Below are 20,019 nucleotides of genomic sequence, written 5' to 3'. Positions count from 1 at the left end.
TGCCAAGCAGATGGGACCATGTCACATAATGAGTGAAAGTGAAGCTTGAAGTAAATTTGGGGGACACCACCAATTAGCCGCAGTGCATTAACCTGTGATATATGTCCTGCACCTTCGAACAGGTAATACTGTGCTGAGCTCTGAAGGCCCCCAAAAGGAATAGAATAGAATAGAATAGAATAGAATAGAATAGAATAGACAGATTGTAGAATAGAATAGAACAGAACAGAATAGAATAGAATATGGAATGGAGAATAGAATAGAATAGAGCTAGAAGGGACCTTGGAGGTCTTCTAGTCCAGCCCCCTGCTCAGCAGGAGAACCTATACCATCTCAGACAAGTGGCTGTCCAGGAGACTTGGTCACCTCTGCTCTGAGCCTTAGAGAAATGTCTGAGTCCAGGCAATGGTGGCTATTCCGCAAATTCTGGTTCAAACCAATGATGCTTTGGCACGTGTGAACTCAGCATGCATCAGTGCAGGGGTCTTTTGCAGAAAGAAATGTGGGAAGACGGGAAGGCAATTTACACCAAAGCCAGATTGTTAATCCATTTGTCTCGGTATACTGTTTATTTTTAGTACCGTGCAGCAAATTAGCTGAAAGATGCTTGGTTAATTTGTGGTCCAGTATGGTGTGCACATCCTGAATTTATTCTGCCCAGTTCAGTTATCCATGGGTTAATGTGCTGTGTGAAATCAGCCACTGACTAAGAAGTCTTTGATGTTTCAAATCAGAGCCTTACCTGGGACGAAACCAAGGAGCTTTGGTCAGCAAAACATATGTTTTACTGCTAAGCAACACATCCCTCTGAGCTTCGTTGTCCTTGAAAACCTGGATATTTTGCCTTGATGTGCACTTCCCAGCTGCGGTTCCTGAGAGTGTGAAGGAACTCTGTACATGTTTTATTTATTTATTTTATTTATTTATAATTTAATTTGTATCCCGCCCTTCTCCTCACCGGACTCAGGGCGGCTAACAGATGAATGCACGTTTTTTGTCATTCAGAGAAGCTGGATTATTGGAAATACAGCCTGCACCTCCCTATTTGGCTGAAATGAAGTCAACTCATTAATTTAAATGTGTAGTTGGCTGGTTCAACTTCACTGCAGGGTCTTCTTTCTGAAGTGGTAGCTTTAAAATAAGATAAATTGTATAGTGGGACAGGGACAGTCCTGGATCAAAGGAACTTTCACTGTTAAAGAAACTCAAGATTTAATTTGAGATGGCTAATAGGTGAGTCTGCAAAAGATTGCTAGCCAGCACCTATTTTTCATAGCCATACTTAGGCTAGTAACCATTTCTCTTCTCAGTGACCGTTCGCAACTTTGAACTGTTGCCAGTATGCAGCTTATAATTTTTCTCTGTGTGTGGAGAACATGGTGGGTTTTCCCTCCCCTGTAGATAAGCTAAATAAGGATAACAGCATCTTCCTCTCCTCACACACTGCAGCAGTGCTTGACTTGAAGTTGAAGCAGAAGCTGGATACTTTGTGGTTAAAGTCTTGGAGATGGATTGGGAAAAATAGGCTTGGTCCCAAAACATCCTTGTTACTCCCGGACCAAGTTGCTACCTGACATCTTGGAGATATGATGCTTCTTCTCTTGTTATAATATTTGAAATTCCAAGTTTAGTGAAGCGTAAATATTTTGAAAGGAAGTTCTTAAAACTCAGAATACTGTAGTAATAACACAATGGCGGGCTGAGACGTGCAAACAGGGTCCCCCCCTAACCCCAAATGTCATTCAAGCATTAAGCCAAAGATTGGGGGCCATCCTCATTTAGAGAGCCAGCGCACCCCATGAATGGTGTTGGACCTCACTGTGAGTTTCTCTTCAGCCATATGAATCCTAGTGCCTGGCCCAAGGCTAATTAATATCAGATTCATCTATATTATAGGACTGTTGTAAGTCGGGCTTCACAAACCTTGTTGGATGTGTCTCATAAATAAATCAGATGATTTCACTGGGGATATGGATGTCTCAAAGGTGCTTTTCGAAATGCAACTGGACAACCATGATCTGGATGATGGAGAATCTCCATAGACCTTGGGGATATGGATGATTTAAAAAAAATATACACAACTTACTTTTAATAAGTTAAACTTTTACACTTGATACCACTGAGAATTCTCCGGTATTTGAGGTATTGCAGCTGCTCCCCCCCCCCAGACTTTCTCAGGCTAGCACAGAGCAAAGTGCCCAGTGACATTTTGTACCATTTCCACGTGTGGGGGCTGTGACCACCTTCTAAATTGCTTCTGGCACCTCAGGGATCCTGGGATTGTAGAAATAAAAACTGTCAAAGGAAGATGCAGTTAAAGAACATAAGATGGGCAGGGTTTTTTTTTTTTTACTGAAACAGTTGTAAAAGAGATTTGGGGAAGATCACGAAGGGGAAAGTTAGCCCACAGGCTGCCCGTGTTGTGCTTCGCGAACACAGGGAATGGAGAAAGAGGTTTTAGATCTGCCCTGAAGAAGGTAGCAACCCAGCTAGCAAAACATCAGGGCATTTTCTCACCTGGGACATAGCTCTGTACGGAAGTCATTTCCTCAATTGTTGCTTGCTCAGCTTCTGTAACCAAGAACTGATCGGAGGATACATTCAAGGCCCTTAAATGAATTAAATGGTCTTTGCCCAGGTTGATAATTCTGGAATGAAATATATTCTGAGCGGGGAGGGAGGAAGGAAGAAATGGTTTCTGTAGTACCTGGTATTTAGTAATTAGATGAAAGGGAGTTTTTAAGTTTCCCTAATCCTAGCTTTGCACCTGCTCTCCAGTTAGTGACTGGGTGTCATTCCAATGACCAGGTCATTAAGTGAATGAACATATGACAGAGAGGGAGAGGGAGAGGGAGCGGGAGGGAGGGAAAGAGAGAGAGAGAGAGAGAGAGAGAGAGAGAGAGAGAGAGAGAGGAAGAGGGAGAGAGAGAGAAAAGAGAGAGAGAGAGAGAGAGAGAGAGAGAGAGAGAGAGAGAGAGAAGATATGCATGCTGTGAAGATCCCTAGTTGCTATCATCTCATTCAGATAGTGTTCTCTCGTACAGCTATGCCAGCATTAATTGTCACTCCCGGTATGTTGTTGTTAGGTGCGTGAAATTTGGTTGTAAGCGTGTTAGTCAGAAAATGAGATTATTATTATTATTGTATTTGCAAAGGGTTGCTAAACAAAGTAGGTGGGTGTATAGTTGGAGGTGACTTTCCTGGACCTTCCTCCAAAGGGACTGGAAACATCAGAGGTCTTAGGAAGTAATATAAAACACTTGGACCGCTTGAAATGAATTCTAGCTTTGGGAGTGGTGACAGAAAAGGCCCCACATTGTTCCCAGAAGCTTTAAATCCGGACAATTCATCTGGTGAGGAGGCCTAGATGGAAATTCTGTATTCTGAGTGCCTTGAGGAGGTGGTAGAGCAACAAATGCAATTTTTTTAGCCAGATCTTGGAGAAATGGTGAAGCCTTAGTATAATTTTGAAGCTGGGTGGTTTTCACTTATTTTCCCCCTTGTGTTCACTACTTTGGCTTTTTAACCTCCCGCCCCCCCCCACCTCTTTAAATATGGATAGATTTTGGGGGAGTAGCTCCTGCACAATAGAGGCAGTATGTGTGTGTATGTGTGTGTATGTGCAGTAATGCTGATCATCCGATTTCTGACTAAGGAGTAAAGTGATAAGTAGAAGCTGGTCCGAATCCAGCTTTCTTGACACAAAGCTGCAACCCTTAGGCAATGCTTCCCTTGTTAGCTTGCTATCCTTGCTGCAAGATAAAGTTTCTGTTTCCATTGTTCCTTGGCTGTTTATTTACGGGACAGGAAGGTTGCCTGATTAAGGGACAGGAGTGGGCTTGTGTTTGGAGAGTAAATATCAAAATAACCCAAACATACTTGGCTTACTGAAGCAGGAAAAGAAGAGGACCGAAATAAAGCGATGCCCTTCAACCTTTTCCAGCCTGGCCTGTTTTCTCCTGGATTGCAGCGCTTCATAATCCATAACTATTGTCCATTTCTCTGGTTCCAGAGATGGGAACTGGAGAATTACTTAGTTACATCCCATACAGCTGAAGGGGAAAGTTAATACAGATACTCCTCAACTTTTTCCCAGTTGCAATGTATGGCTGTGAAAGTTGGACCATAAGAAAGGCTGAGCGCCAAAGAATGGAGGCCTTTGAACTCTGGTGCTGGAGAAGACTCCTGCGAGTCCCCTGGACTGCAAGGCGATCAAACCGGTCAGTCCTAGAGAAGATCAACCTCGACTGCTCTTTATAAGGCCAGATCCTGAAGTTGAAACTCAAATACTTTGGCCACCTAATGAGAAGGAAGGACTCACTGGAGAAGAGCCTGATGCTGGGAAAGTTTTTAAGAAGAGGCTGGACAACTGTTTGTTCTTTTGGTGAATTGATGCATGAAGCTGGAAAAAAGGTCACAGGGCTTTGTTTTGATTGATGGATCGATAATATCTCACTGTTCAAGGTGACTCTAGTTTTATATACAATAATGGCAGTGAGATTGTTATACGCACAAAAGTGGAAAGACTCAACATTACTCACCACGGTGGAATGGTTGGTGAAGATGAAGGGAGTTGCAGAGAAGGCTAAATTGGCTTCTTTGATCAAAGACAGTATCAATATTTATTGCTGACTGGAGATCCCTTATAAATCTTTTGCAGGAAACAGAAAGAAATAAACTTACGGTTTATGGTTGTGATGTTTAGACAGAATCTATACACTGTCTAAGACCATCCTGGCTATTTAGTTAGCTTCAGTTAGCACAAATGAGGCATCCTAGTGTTACACTTCTTGAATCAAGCTCCCTCAAATCTGCTAACTTAAAGAAGGCACACAAAATTGAGGACTCATTAATCCCATGGAGTTGGAATTTCAAGGATCTTCAGACTAGCTGCATTCATAAACCGGTGGCCGTTACAACGTCTCCATGGTCAGCTGTGGTCACGTGATCAGGATTTTGGACATTCCCTGCTAGTTACCCACAAAGTCAATGCTTTTTGGGGGGGGGGGGCAACCGTGGTCATTTTGTTTATCTCTTTAGGTAAGTAAATACTTACTAAAGGATGAACCACCAAACATTGTCTGGTTAGTAGATTATAAAAAGAAGTGAGTTACGTTGTAACCATAGAATAAGATACAAATTTATAGTTAGTAGATTATAAAAAGAAGTGAGTTAAGTTGTAACCATAGAATAAGATACAAATTTATAATTGTACTCATCGCTGCCAAAGTTTTGTAGCTAACAGTGTGCAGTAGCAGCCAAATAGTGTGGCTAGAACGTAACAAAGAACAGTTACAGGAATTATGTACGTCTGGCCCAATGAAAAGAAGGACCAGGGGAGATATTTGAGATAAATAATATTTGAGGGGTTGCAACAAAGAAGAGGGGGGGTCAACCTATTTTCCAAAGCACCAAAAGGCAAGAAACAATGGATGGAAACTAACCAAGGAGAGAAGCAATCTAGAACTAAGGAGAAATTTCCTAACAGGGGGAGCAATCAACCAATGGAATGGCTTGCCTTCAGAAGATGTAGGTGCTCCATCACTGGAAGCTTTCAAACAGAGACTGGGCAACCATTTGTCTGGAATGGGTGTAGGGTCTCTTGCTTGAGCAGGGTTGGACTAGAAGACCTCCAAGGTCCCTTCCAAATCTATCATTCTATGTTCTATTTCTTGGTATCTCTTTTCTTTCTTTTCTACTTTATTTCAACCTCCGCCCTGTCTTGCACTTTCACCTTTTTCTTTGATTTCTTTTGTCTCCTTTTCGTGTTCTCGCTTTATATTAGTTTGTATTAGAATGGAATAGAATAGAGCTGGAAGGGACCTTGGAGGTCTTCTAGTCCAGCCTCCTGCTCAAGCAGGAGAACCTATAGTCTTTTCATAAAAATTTCCAGTGATGGAGCGCCTACGATTTCTGGAGGCAGGCTGTTCCACTGGTTGATTGTCCTCACTGTCAGGAAGTTTCTGCTTAATTCCAGGTTGCTTCTCTCTTTGGTCAGCTTCCAACCATTGTTTCTCGTCCTTTCCTCTGGTGCTCTGGTGAACAACCTGACCCCCTGTGCCTTGGGGCAGCCCCTCAGATACTGAAACACTGCTATCATGTCTCCCCCTATTCCTTCTTTTCTTTAGACTAGCCAAACCCAAGTCCCGCAGCCGCTCTTCGTATGTTTTAGTCTCCAGGCCTCGGATCATCTTAGTTTTTAATCTTCTTTTAAAAAGAGCTTTAATAACAATTGCACATGAGATTTCCCACTTATTGGGAGCGAGTGAATGAACCATGACTTCCTGAAGGAATAAGAAGAGAAGAATCCAAACAAACAAGGGCACACGGTTATTCAAACATGGCCTGTCTTCCCAAGAGGTCTCGCATTTCTTACAGTAGCTTGGCAGGCACCTTCGAAATCCTTGGCTGACAAGAGGTTCCAGAGTGAGACTTCTCTTCCCAGCCTTTGATGGTCTGAGTTGGATGGAGAAGGATAGCTTTGCTTCCTTCCAAGTGGCAAGCTCTCCTCCTTCGGTTCTGTCTCATGGCAATGCGTAGACAGAGGGTGAAGTCATCCAGAACCAGCCAGTACAAGCAAGGACTTGAACTCCTGCCCAGCGCTGCTGCTTTTTTTTTTTTCCAGGATTGGCCAGCACCTTTGAACTCCCTGTATGGAGCCAAGTTTCTGGCGAAGCCTGCATGAAAGTCTGCGGAATGGCAGGAAGTGGAGATTAACCCCAAGGAACCTGTGCTATAAAAAGATCTCGGGAGTAGCTTAAGCCAAAGAAAGCTGCATTTTATGAGCCAATGTGGGAGGCCGCTCCATCTGTCTGTTCTCAGACAGTTTGGGTTTGGGATGGTGGTTCCTGTCTCCTTTTCTCTTTTCTCTTTTGGGGACCCTGCAGTAAGCAAGCATGAGTGTTTGATATGGACAACGTAGCTCTTTACCAATAGTAATTTAGTTTTTAATGATTACGGGCCTCACAGTTGAAGGATTGATATTATACTGTAGTTAGGGCATGCTGTGTTTTGCTCACGTGCAACTGACAGATTGGATGCCCTATTGCAGGGGGTCTTCAAACCTGGCCCTTTTATGACTTGTGGACTTCAACTCCCAGAATCAATTCTGGGAGCTGAAGTCCACAAGTCATAAAAGGGCCACGTTTGAAGACCCCCCCTGCCCTGTTGTGATTTTAATATAGGTTTTATCTGTCATTTATGATGTTATTCTAGAATTTTTAACTGGATATTCCTTAAGGGTGTTTAACTTGCTCAGGTATTAGATATGTGGTTACACCTGCCCAGGTATCTTAGTCAGTTGGAGTCAGTAAACTACTGGAAAGCATTCTCGCTTGCACGGTGCCATGCGTTTCTATCTGCCGCAAGTATACGGCAAGTATAAAAAGACACCATTGGCTGAAAGACTCTGCTCCTGTAGCTCAGGAGAGGTGGAGACCATTGGACACATACTCCTTCGATGTTCCTTCTATACAGCTATTTGGAAAAACCATATCATCCCCATAATTGATAGGTATCCTGGTCATTTGGAAAGTATTTATCTCCAGTGGCTGCTTAAGGACGAGCAGGCAGTGATCACGGCGCAGGTGGTTAGATTCTGTGCAGCAGCACTGGGGATTTACCAGAAACATAAATAAATATTTTAGATCTTTTTATTATGTGTTTTTATCCAATATTAGACTATGTTGTTGTTGTTGTTAGTTGTGAAGTCGTGTCCGACCCATCGCGACCCCATGGACAACGTTCCTCCAGGCCTTCCTGTCCTCTCCCATCTTCTGGAGTCCATTGAAGCTCAGGCCTCCTGCTTCAGTGACTCCATCCAGCCACCTCATTCTCTGTCGTCCCATTCTTCTATTGCCCTCCATCTTTCCCAGCATTAGGCTCTTCTCCAGTGAGTCCTTCCTTCTCATTAGGTGGCCAAAGTAGTTGAGTTTCAACTTCAGGATCTGGCCTTCTAAACATTAGACTATACTCAATGTATTTTTATTGTCAGGTCAGTATGATTCAGTTTTTCTGAAGGTAGCTAGTTTTTGTTATACTGTCTGTAAAATTATGCAGACCTTGGTCACCCATTGATTACGTCATTAATTGTAATCTATTGCTATGTCTCCTTGTGTTGGTTCTGTTTAGTTTTGAATGTTTAATTTATGTGTTGGCCTTTGGCTGTAATAATAATAAATTGAGTTGAACTTGCTCAGGTCTCTCTGTCTTTGTAATAAACATTGATTTGACTTACCGATGATTAGTCTCAAAGGTGCTTTTTTGAAAAGGCGACCAGACTGTTTTTTCTCATCCAGGAAGCTTCATCAAAGAACTGAGGGTGGTCTCAACTGTCCTTGCCTATCCTTCCATCTCCCCATTATCAGAACTGATGAAGCTTCTTGGATGAGAAGCAAAATGTTTTCTTCAAGGGAAAAAAACAGCCCAGTTGCCTTTTGAGACAACTGTGACCTAGACGACTGAGAACGTCCACAGACGTTTATCAATGGTTCGATTGAAAAGAGAAATTATATATCCAGAGGTTCTATTAAAAAAAAAAGGATCATTGGCTTGTGAATTTCCCAGAGGCATTTCCTTCTTCCTCGGTGAACAGAAGTGTCAAACAAGATCAGCTTTTGATCTGACCCAGTAGCTTTTTTTTTTTTATTTGACGCTTGTGACTCTAGATTTCGGTGAGTTGGGTGTGACCCACGTCAGAGCCACATGGTAATTTTTGACCCACAGACAAAGGAACGAATAAATAATTAGCTCAGTGGTAATGATGTTGAAAGTTTAATTGCCTTGACATGCAATCTTGGCCTTGCCTTGCCTTGGCCCACGTGTCACACAAAACATTAGTGCAACCCTTGACCCGAAATGGCTTTTCATGCCCTTGTTTGGAAGTGTGTGTTTTTTTGCTCAACTGCAGCCTCTTCCCCCATTTGTTATCTGCAAGAGCCCGGCTCCTATATCTGCACAATACTGAAAATGAGATATAGAGGGTTAGATAAATGCTCAAAAGTGCAATTGGGAAGAGAGCAACCCCTTCCTTCTTCATTGCGCTGAAATGTATCTTTATTTTTTTAATAGGTGATTTCTGTGATGTAAATCAGTGCCAGAATGGAGGGACTTGTCTGAAGAGTCTGGATCAATCTCCTTTCTTCTGCCTCTGTGCAGAAGGCTTTACTGGGCCTACCTGCAATGAAACTGAGAAAGGTAAGTATGATCTTCTTAGCCAGATGTTCTCCCTTTCCCAAATGTTCCAGGTGTAGCGTGACTAGTCACTTTTTGGCAACTGTACTGCTAAAGTTTGATGGCTGGAGCAGAGAAGACTCCTAGGGCTATGATGGAGAGGTCCAGGAGCCATAGATTGCCCTGTGTTATAGAATAGATCAAGGGTCCCCAACTCCGGTCCGTGGACCGTCACCGGTCCGCAGCATGCCAGCAAGCGGGCCACACAAACAAGCAAAGCTCCATCCTCGGGATGCAGGCAGTATTCAAAACCAGTCCGCAGAAAAACCTTTCTCCATGGCACCGGTCCCCAGTGCCCAAAAGGTTGGGGATCTCTGGAATAGACCATTTTTGAATCTCCCCCTAAGCCAGAATTCTTGTGAAGGCTGCCTTAATTAAAGGCAGATCAATTCCTCTACGCTTCCTAGGCAGAAGAGGGCAGCCCAGCAAATCTGAACAGCTCATAGGACGGTTTCTTTAAGGATTAAATACAAACTGCACTCTCCGGGGTCCTTTTCCCCCCCGACTAATAGGCCAAGCCACAAACTTTGGTCTATTCCTGTATCCGTCTTGGTTTTCTAATCAGATCTGATGGAGGTTTACCAATGTCATTTGTCTGGAAATGATAGCCACGCTAAAGGCCCTTAGAATATGCGAAGCATCGTTGCTCTTAAATTTAGGATTCAGCCGCCATTCATTCTGTCTTCTGAATTAAGATGCAGGCAAGGAGAAGAGGGCGATGTTGCTGCTGGGGGTTCTTTTAAATCACAGGCAGTCCTCAACTTACAACAGTTCCTTTAGCGACCGTTCAAAGTTACAACGGCCCTGAAAAAAGGGACTTACGGCCGTTTTTCACAGTTACGACCTTTCCAGCCCCCCTCCCATGGTCACGTGATCAAGATTCAGACTCATATTTACGACGGTTGCTATGTCACGTGATCCCCTTTTGTGACCGTCTGACAGGCAAAGTCAATGTCCGAAATGGTATAGGGTTACCTGCCTGAGCAGGGGGTTGGACTTGATGACCTCCAAGGTCCCTTCCAACTTTATTATTATTATTATTATTATTATTATTATTATTATTATTATTATTATTATTATTATTGTTAGAAGTCAAATTCACTTAACAGCCATGTTGCTAACTAAACAACTGCAGTGATTCCCTTAACAATGGTGTCAAGAAAGGTTGTACTGTGGGGTAAAATTCTTTTAACAAACATCTCACTTAAGAGAGACGGATCTTGCAGAGGTTGATTGGGTTTCTTTTCTTCCCAATTTTCCTCTTTTCCTCCTTTTTTTAAATAATATTTTATTAGTTTGCTATATTTACAATTCATAGGTGCTTGGTCAACAGCGTGTTGTCCGGGTCCATTTGTTTTGCTTAATAATGCACAGTAAATTCCTAATCTCTGCCCCATTTCTCCAGCCATTGATAAAATACGTCCCGTATTTGAAAATATTCTGTACTTTCTTTTTCTTTAATCTTCAGCCTAAGGCGATCCGTTTTTGCACAGTCCGGTGTTTTCTCGATGATCTCTTCTTTAGAGGGTGTTTTTTTCATTTTTCCAGTGCTGAGCAAACACAATTCTTGCTGCCGTTATTACATGCAACGTTAAATGTACAATGTTCTTTATCGTATATTCCTCCTTCTGCATCTCTTGCTTTTAGGTCCCTGCGATCCCAATCCGTGCAAGAATAAGGGGGAATGCAGGTTGCTTCCCAATCGGGGTGATGCCTTCAGCGAATACCTGTGCATCTGTCATGCTGGGTACAGTGGCAAACACTGCCAGTACAGTGAGTATGGTTTTCTTCTGGAAAGAGATCACACAGGCCACACAAGAGCAGCTTGTGCTAGCTTTGAACCAGTCTCTGAGAAGTTCATAAAACTAGGGCCATTCCTACCCAACCCTCTCAGGTCCATCCAGAAAATGTCAAACCATTTGTGTGCCATTTTTGCCAGCTACAAGACTCGCCAAGAGCCTCTTCTGTCCTCGTGGCATCGGCGATATGCGAAACCTGACAACGAGCCGGTATTTCGGATTCCCTCCTCCTTCATCTTATCTCCTTGTGTTTCTTTTTTTGCAGTGAAAGAAAGGGCATTTTGGGATAGGACGCTCCTCCTTTGAGATAGGCCAAGTTAAGAAACAGGCACCACAGGGATTGCAGGAATATCTTTTATTGTAGTAGAATCTTGAAAGCATGTCCAGGTCTCTGTCTCTCTGTCTGCGACCAAACAAGATAAACGCCATGTTATTTTTGAGTTCTCGTGCGGGATCCTTGGTGCTTGGTTTTTTTCTTGCAGACATTTCATTACCCAAACTAGGAAACATCGTCAGTGCTAGTAGGCAGTGGGGAGGAGGAGGAGGAGGAGGAGGAGGAGGAGGAGGAGGAGGAGGAGGAAGAAGAAGAAGAAGAATCATCATCCTTGGTCTTCTTTGAGCTTAGTTTTTTTCTTGCAGACATTTCCTTATCCAAACTAGGTAACATCATCAGTGCTAGGCTTTTCTCATGTTTTCTTTTTAGGACTGAGTCATCTTTTCTGAAAGCCATCTCCTCCTCCTCCTCGTGGTCTCTTTAATCCTTCTCCATTCCCAAGGTCAGGTCCACACCTGTTCATTTAGGGACAGAAGTGTTCCTCAGCCTGATAAACATTCATGATGGTGGAAACCATGTGCAGTGAAACATGGTTAACAAAGTTGTAATGTAATGCAATGCAGTGTGTTGTACCCTCAAAAGAGAGAGAGAGAGAGAGAGAGAGAGAGAGAGAGAGAGAGAGAGAGAGAGAGAGAGAGAGATTGTTGCCGTGCCTTGCCTTCTTAATAGCTAGTTATACAGCTAACAAAGAATGACCTTGAAAGACTCCTCCCCCCTTTTTTTGGCAATCATAAAACATGCAATTTTAGTTGTCCTCTTGTTATTTTCCAAACCATCAGTTTGGTAAAAAGAGCATGAACATCAAATCCAAACTAAACATTTTCTGGATTTTCCAGAAAATAATGAAGACACGACATGACGTCCTTCTAAATGAATATGAACCAGTGCTGTGTTTTGAGCCACAGACCGTTAACCTTTTTTTTTTTAATAATGGAAAATATTTGACTGTAGTCCTGACTGTTACTAGGCAGGGCTTGATCTGACTTTCTTGAAACCCGGGAGTGATGGTGCTGCATCTGTTTTTTTTCCTTTTGCCATAGATGTGAATGAATGCCTTTTCCAGCCCTGCAAGAACGGGGGGACCTGCCTGGATCTGAGGGGCAACTTTGACTGTAAATGCCCCTCGCCCTATGTGGGGAAGACCTGCCAGATACGTAAGTCTTTGGTCCTCCTGACAGGGTTAAGAGGGTTAAGAAATGAAGAAGGCTCAGACAACCATTGCTGGGTCTGTCTGCACTGGGAAGACAGGATATTTTTCAGGCAAAGGTCACCTGCATTGGCCCGAGGGCTACAATTCCTGCCGTCCAAGGAATGCTGAGTTCACAAAACATTAAACCCATAAGTTAAAGTTGCCTTGGATCTTAATTCCTGGTGGATTTTGTGGAAACGTCCGGGCAATTTTCAAGCTTGCAATGGATGCTTCTTCTAGGATGGTTTTTGATTTTGCAGGCTAGTTCTCACTGCCCTTTCTCATATCTCAAGTACCAAGCAGGTCTGACCCAGCTTGATTTCAGACCTTCGCAATCTCCTCTTTGCCTTCCCCACCTCTGTNGTTTGCTCCTGATGGACCTCAAAGCATCCTGGAGATACCAGCAGGCTTGGGGACATTTTAAGATCTTGAAAGTAGAACAAAAATATTACAGTGGAAATCTACAGATGGACAGATGTAACAGTTGGGGACTGAAAAGGATATTTTCCTTCCTTCCTTCCTTCCTTCCTTCCTTCCTTCCTTCCTTCCTTCCTTCCTTCCTTCCTTCCTTCCTTCCTTCCTTCCTTCCTTCCTTCCTTCCTTCCTTCCTTCCTTCCTTCCTTCCTTCCTTCCTTCCTTCTTTCCCTCCCCCAGCCATTCAAGGTTGCTTGTTTCCTGCTGTCATTAACAGAGAACTTGAGACAAATCTGGCTCTTTCCCCCCCCCTCGCCAGCCCCCCTCTTTCTAAATGTCACTTGTTTCTCACCTTGGAAAATCAACAGTCTGCAAGCAATTGTGGTGGGGAAATCTTGTAGGACCCCTGGGACGGAGGAAATGGAATCATTTGAGAATTTGTATGAGGAAGAAAGTAATTCCACGTGCATCTGGCTACGCCCTAGCTAGCAATTTTGAGGACACAAAATTCTCTTCCCAATCAGGGTAGCTCCTCATAGATATCACTCAGAGTCCTAGTGGACAGTCACCTAAATATGAGCCAGCCGTGTGCTGCAGCTGCCAAAAAGGCCAACAAGTGCTGGGCTGCATAAACAGAGGGATAGAATCAAGATCATGTGAAGTATTAATACTACTTTACAAGGCCTTGGTAAGGCCACACTTGGAATATGGCATCCAGTTTTGGTCACCACGATGTAAAAAAGATGCTGAGACTCTAGAAAGAGTGCAGAGAAGAGCAACAAAGATGATCAGGGGACTGGAGGCTAAAACATATAAGGAAAGGCTGCAGGAATTGGGTATGTCTAGTTTAACGAAGAGAAGGACGAGGGGGGACATGATAGCAGTCTTCCAATATCTCAGGGGCTGCCCCAAAGAAGAGGGAGTCAAGCTATTCTCCAAAGCGCCTGAATGCAGGACAAGAAGCAACGGATGGAAACTAATCAAGGAGAGAAGCAACCAAGAACTAAGGAGAAACTTCCTGGCAGTTAGAACAATTAACCAGTGGAACAACCTGCCTCTAGAAGCGGTGAATGCTCCAACACTGGAAGTTTTTAAGAAGAGACTGGACAGGTATTTGTCCGAAATGGTATAGGGTTTCCTGCCTGAGCAGGGGGCTGGACTAGATGACCTTCAAGGTCCCTTCCAACTTTTTTTTTTTTTTATTATTATTATTATTATTATTAATATTATTATTATTATCATCATCATCATCATCATCATCATCATCATCATCATCATCATGATGAATTTTTTTTTTAAAAAAACAATGGATTAGGTAGATCTTTGATTAAGATCTGCCTGTTCCTCTTAGTGAACCTTTGTATCCAAAAGCAGAGTGATTGGAACCCCCCCCCCCTTTGAACCTACGGCTCAGTCACAAGGCAAGAGAAGTCATAAACATTTTCTGCTTTTCTGAACAAATGCAAAAGCTGGCTTTCGTCGGCAATCCAGCGCGGCCCAAAACAAAACAAGCTGCACAAAAGGGCATTGTGTTTTACTTTTTTTTTCTTTCTTTCCGAAATGTATTTAAAAAAAAAAAAAAAGCATATAAAGAGCTTTTGTCTTTTTGCTTTTGTTCAATCCCACAACCGCCCAGTGAGGTAGGCTGTGTTGCCTCAGTTAATGGCTTACTTGAGGCTGTCCAACATGCGTGAAATCTGGGTTAGACTGTTGAATGACCTTTTTTTTTTCCTTCCCCCTAACCACTTTGATTCTTTGGTTATTTATTATTGCTTTTCATTCAGAGGATAACTGGAATTCCCTGTTCACCCTTGACAGTAGTAATGTTTCTCATTACTGAAGGATAGTCTTAGTAGCTCGGCTCTGACAGACGGAGGTGTGTTTATTCGGATATTTATTTACGGGCAAAGGACAGGAGATATTCAAGGGGAAAGGAGCTGGGGCAAGACAAACTGCTGATTCCATTAAATCCCAAAGAAATCCATGAGGAAGTTGCTCTCCAACCGTTGGTGGTCTTTTCCGGTGAGAAATAAGGGCTGGCAGGGAGATTTCAGCAAACCTGACGAGAGATAGCGCTGCCATCAAGAAAAGCCCCCAAGAGAAATTTAAAAGAAACCCTTAAGCAATTTGAGGATGAAGTTGAAAAATGGAAACCCTTCTTGTAAGAGAGACCCAAACCAGGGACAGATGTGGAGACAGGTGTGAGGACCTGGGATGCCTTTCCTGCAAGGGCAGGAAGCCTGGCCTGTTTCAAAGCACTATGTTCATCAGATGCGTTGCAGGCACCATGGAATTATATCAAATGTAGAAAGCCATCTTCCTCCCTCCCTCCCCCCCTCCCTCCCTCTTCTTTCTTTCTTTCTTTCTTTCTTTCTTTCTTTCTTTCTTTCTTTCTTTCTTTCTTTCTTTCTTTCTTTCTTTACCTTCCTCCCTCCCTCCCTCCCTCCATCTTTTTTCCTTTCTCTTTCTCTCTTTTTCTTTCTTTCTCTCTTTTCCTTGCTTCCTCCCTCCCTCCCTCTCTCCCTTCAATTTCCTCCCTCCTTCCCTCTTCTTTCTTTCTTTCTTTCTTTCTTTCTTTCTTTCTTTCTTTCTTTCTTTCTTTCTTCTTTCCCTTCCTCCCTCCCTCCATCTTTTTTTCCTTTCTCTTTCTCTCTTTTTCTTTCTTTCTCTCTTTTCCTCGCTTCCACCCTCCCTCTCTCCCTTCAATTTCCTCCCTCCTTCCCTCTTCCCTCTTCTTTCTTTCTTTCTTTCTTTCTTTCTTTCTTTCTTTCTTTCTTTCTTTCTTTCTTTCTTTCTTTCTTTCTTTCTTTCTTCCTTCCTTCCTTCCTTCCTTCCTTCCTTCCTTCCTTCCTTCCTTCCTTCCTTCCTTTTTTATTTCTTTCCACCCCTCCCTCCCTCCATCTTTTTTCCTTTCTCTTTCTCTCTTTTTCTTTCTTTCTCTCTTTTCCTTGCTTCCTCCCTCCCTCTCTCTCTCCCTTCAATTTCCTCCCTCCCTCCCTCTTCTTTCTTTCTTTCTTTCTTTCTTTCTTTCTTTCTTTCTTTCTTTCTTTCTTTCTTTCTTTCTTTCTTTCTCTTCCTTCCTTCCTTCCTTCCTTCCTTCCTTCCTTCCTTCCTTCCTTCCTTCCTTTCTTTCTTTCTTTCTTTCTTTCTTTCTTTCTTCCTTTTTTATTTCTTTACCTTCCTCCCTCCCTCCATCTTTTTTCCTTTTTCTTTCTCTCTTTTTCTTTCTTTCTCTCCTTTCCTTGCTCCCTCCCTCCCTCTCTCCCTTCAATTTCCTCCCTCCCTCCCTAGCTTGTATGCTATCCATCTCACCAAAGGCGAGACCTTCTCCCACCCAAAGTTTATTCCCTTTTGAGACATTTCTTGAACGGCCTGATGTGTGAATGGTACTTCTTTCATTACAGCCAGATCCATGTTTGGAGCCTGAGTTCCCCCCAAGAGTACATTGGATGATTCGATCCTAATTTTATAGGAGACTCCGCTGTTGTGTTTTGTTTTTAAATTCTGGTTCTTACGTTCCTCCTTGACCCTTTGATTCCAGCTTTTTCCAATGCTCTTGTTTTCTTCTTTCTCCCTCTTCAAAATTCATTCATCCAGGCTGTAAAGATGAGTTGGGCATGCAGACGAGAGCTATTGCAGACACTCAGCTTACAGCATCATCGATATATCATGGCCTTATGAGTATGCAACGCTGGACCCCTGAACTTGCTCGCCTCCAGAACAGCGGAATTGTGAATGCCTGGAGAGCCAGCACCGAGGACAAAAAACCTTGGATTCAGGTATTGGTGCAAGAAGAAGCCTCCGTTCGAAGAGCCAAAAAGGGGAATGGAAACATTATCAGTGGTGTCACAATGGTTAGAATGTAGTATTGCAGGCTAACTCTGCCCACAGTCTGGAGTTCGATCCTGACCGGCTCAAGGTTGACTCGGCCTTCTAGCCTTCCGAAATCGGCAAAATGAGGACCCAGATTGTTGAGGGCAATATGCTGACTTTGTAAACTGCTTGGAGAGGGCTGTAAAGCAGTATGAAGCGGTATATAAGTCTAAATGCTATTGCTGTTATGTCTGTATGAACTGGCCTCAGAGCTGAGTGTCTGTTGATGATTATGACATGACACAGTGGATTCTTCACCCAACCTGCAGCCACTCTAGGACATGTAACAATTAGCAGAGAGTAGTTGGGGGCTCTAGATCAGGGGTGTCAAACTACCATGTCGTGACATGTCACTTGACGTGTCGAATTTGACATCCCTGCTCTAGGTGTGGTTAGATTGCAGCACCTTTATCTTTTTAGTTGGACAAGCCTGCTAAGACCGATGAAGTTAAAGAACATCTGCCAACATGCCTGCCAAGATTAAAGTTCTTTTTTATGCGTCCTTTGATATCACAAAAGCTCTCTTTAAAACATAAACACAGTGTCAGAATTGGCCGGTGGTGATGTGCTAGAACTCAGAAAGCAAAGGTCAACTTCTCTCTTGCTAAGCTTTCTTATAATCCTACCTCTTTTTATTTGAGCCAATTTAATTAGTTTCAGGAAGAGATAAAATACAAAATGACAGGAAAAAGAGGAAGGGAATCAAAAGACAATAAGACGTTAGAAAGGGCAAGAAAAAAAATGGAAAAAAAGAAATACAACAAGAGTGATTTCCCACTTTCTTCAGTACAGATCCAAATATATAATAAAATAACCTCTTCACGTACACTGAAGCAAAAAACAAAAATACACAATGTTAATATAAAAAGTATGCCAGTTTAACAATCCTACATTTTATTCATAGTGAGATGGGAAACAAAACCCTGTTACATTTTTTAAAACAATAACAACAAAAAAGCTTAAGTTGGTCTTTGGCTAGATAGAGTTTGGCATGGAAATTCTCACACAATTTTTCATTTCCTGTTGATAGTTCATGTTCCTTTATATTTCTAGATGGCATTGGCTTTCTTTTAAAAAAAACAAACCGATCCAGGCCCCTGGGGAGATTACAATTTAACCTTGTCTAATGAAAATTACTATGTTGAGCTAATTAACAAAGCAGAACGCACATATGCAGAACAGACTCAAAGAATAATGTCACTTCAATACAGTCTAACTTTTGACACAGGATCAAATACTTGGTTTTGCTGTTTTCATGTGCTGTTTTCATTTGGCTTTTTCCAGCCAGTTTGATTGACTATGCCTCTTTTAAAGTCCTTCCCCCCCTTCTTTTTTTTATTCCATGCAGATCAATCTGTTGAAAAAAATGTTCCTCTCTGGGATCGTTACTCAAGGGGCAGGCCGTCTAGGAGCATCAGAGTTTGTTCGGTCTTACAAAGTTTCCTACAGTCTAGATGGACGAGTATTTGAATTCTACAAAGATGAGAATCAAAACCATGAAAAGGTGGGTAAGAGAGAGTGGCTGAAGGCGAAAGAAGGAAAGAAAAACAAAGGAATTATTTTAAACCATGCTTAGGATATGTAAACATTTTGGAACGATCAGATTTGCTTTGTTTACATGTTATCCTTTCAAGAGTATGACGCTGGACAACGAAAGCATTATCAGATGTGCTACAGAGTGGAGATCTTTGGCTTCCTTTAACTTTTCGTTAATTTTTTCCTTAATTCTTCTATCCAGTGAAGCAAAAGCCTACAGGCTTCGCACACGAAGAAGAATATCTCTTATTTTCTCTCCTCTCCTCCCCTCCTCTTCTCTTCCTGTTTCTTTCCTTCCTTCCTCTCTCCTTCCCTGTCTCTCCCCCCTCTCCCCTTCCTCTCCTCTTCCTGTTTCCTTTCTCCCTCCCTCTGTTTCTCCTCCCCTCCCCTTCCCTCCTCTTCTCTTGCTGTTTCCTTCCTTCCTTCCTTCCTTCCTTCCGTATTTCCTCCCACCACCTTCCTGTTTCCTTCCTTCCTTCTTTCCTTCCCTCCCTTTCTGTCTCACACATACTAAAAAAGCTTCCCATCAGGAACATGTATGAGTTACATGTGTAAAGTAGTATGGTTTGCATTTAAAAGGCCTTGGCAATTTATCTGAGCCATTGTATAAATTGGTGTAAGACGTATAGAAATTATTTCTATATTATGAAATATTATAAACATACATGGGGAGAAAATGTTCTGCGATTTTTTCCCCCAAACCCCTGGAAAGGGTTTTTTTTGGGGGGGGGGGGTGTGTATGTGAATGTGTGTGTTAATTCCTGGCAACTGTCTGGATAGCAGTAGTCCCTACAGTTTTCTTGATTTCAAGATTTCGGAAGTGGATCGCCATTGCCTGCATCCTCAGGCTGAGAGAGAAGGCCCAAAGTCACCCAGCTAGCTTGGGGTCTAAGGACCTAGAACTCACAGTCTCCTAGTTTCTAGCCTGACACCTTAATCACTACACCAAACTGGTTCTTGTATAGAAAATTATGTGTGTTATGAGATATTGTAAACATAAACGGGGACAAAAGTTTTCCATGACACTTAAAAAAAAAAAAAAGCTTGGGGGGGGGAATGACTTAGTATCTGCATTGCTAGAATTCCATTCCTATAGACTGACTTTTTAGCACCTTGCCCTCCCCTATACTTAATGCTAATTATATTTAATTTTCTCCTGGCTCCAGATGGATCGGTAGTAGCATTCAGTTTTATAGCTTCAGGGTATTTGAAGAGGTTCAGTTGGTGTTAAATATTTGGAAATCCAGCAGTTCTGATTTTTTTTTTTTTTTTGCAAGCCCTGACAAGTAGGATAATCAGAAGCAGATTTTTCTTCAAGCATCATTGACTTTGTCAGTTCTTCTTGGGCTTCTTTTCTCTTTCTCTCTGTTCCCCCCCCCAACACATACCAATTTAAGTTCTTCTCACCTTGTGGGGGGGAGGGAAGGCACAAAGCACCTTTGAGTGAGTTAGTTCCAGTATTAACTTGAGGCATGTGGGGTGTAGCCTCTAAGAGCTGAATGCTGAATTGACCTCATTCTTAAAAAAAATATATATGATTATGTGAGTTATTCTCCAAGCCTCTGCATTAATGAGCAGTCAGAACTGGGGAAACTGTTAGTAAAAGCTGTCATAGGAATTTTTTCAGCATCATGTTTACTCAG

At 42.5% G+C, this 20,019-nt stretch overlaps 1 protein-coding gene across 1 annotated transcript in view; it reads left to right on the top strand.

Annotated features, from left to right (window-relative positions):
- LOC107298319 (lactadherin-like) overlaps positions 1–20,019 on the top strand; it is a 32,109-nt gene that overhangs the window by 2,540 nt on the left and 9,550 nt on the right. Inside the window, exons 2-6 of the mRNA XM_015827692.1 lie at positions 9,070–9,195; positions 10,879–11,004; positions 12,405–12,518; positions 16,565–16,746; positions 18,189–18,344. Coding sequence (XP_015683178.1) covers positions 9,070–9,195; positions 10,879–11,004; positions 12,405–12,518; positions 16,565–16,746; positions 18,189–18,344 — 704 coding nt within the window. The remainder of the gene's footprint in view (positions 1–9,069; positions 9,196–10,878; positions 11,005–12,404; positions 12,519–16,564; positions 16,747–18,188; positions 18,345–20,019) is intronic.

Source organism: Protobothrops mucrosquamatus, unplaced genomic scaffold, assembly GCF_001527695.2.
Source record: "Protobothrops mucrosquamatus isolate PMUCROS unplaced genomic scaffold, P.Mucros_1.0 scaffold3871, whole genome shotgun sequence".
NCBI classification, from domain to species: Eukaryota; Metazoa; Chordata; class Lepidosauria; order Squamata; family Viperidae; genus Protobothrops; species Protobothrops mucrosquamatus.
This window is presented reverse-complemented; position numbering and strand designations above follow the sequence as displayed.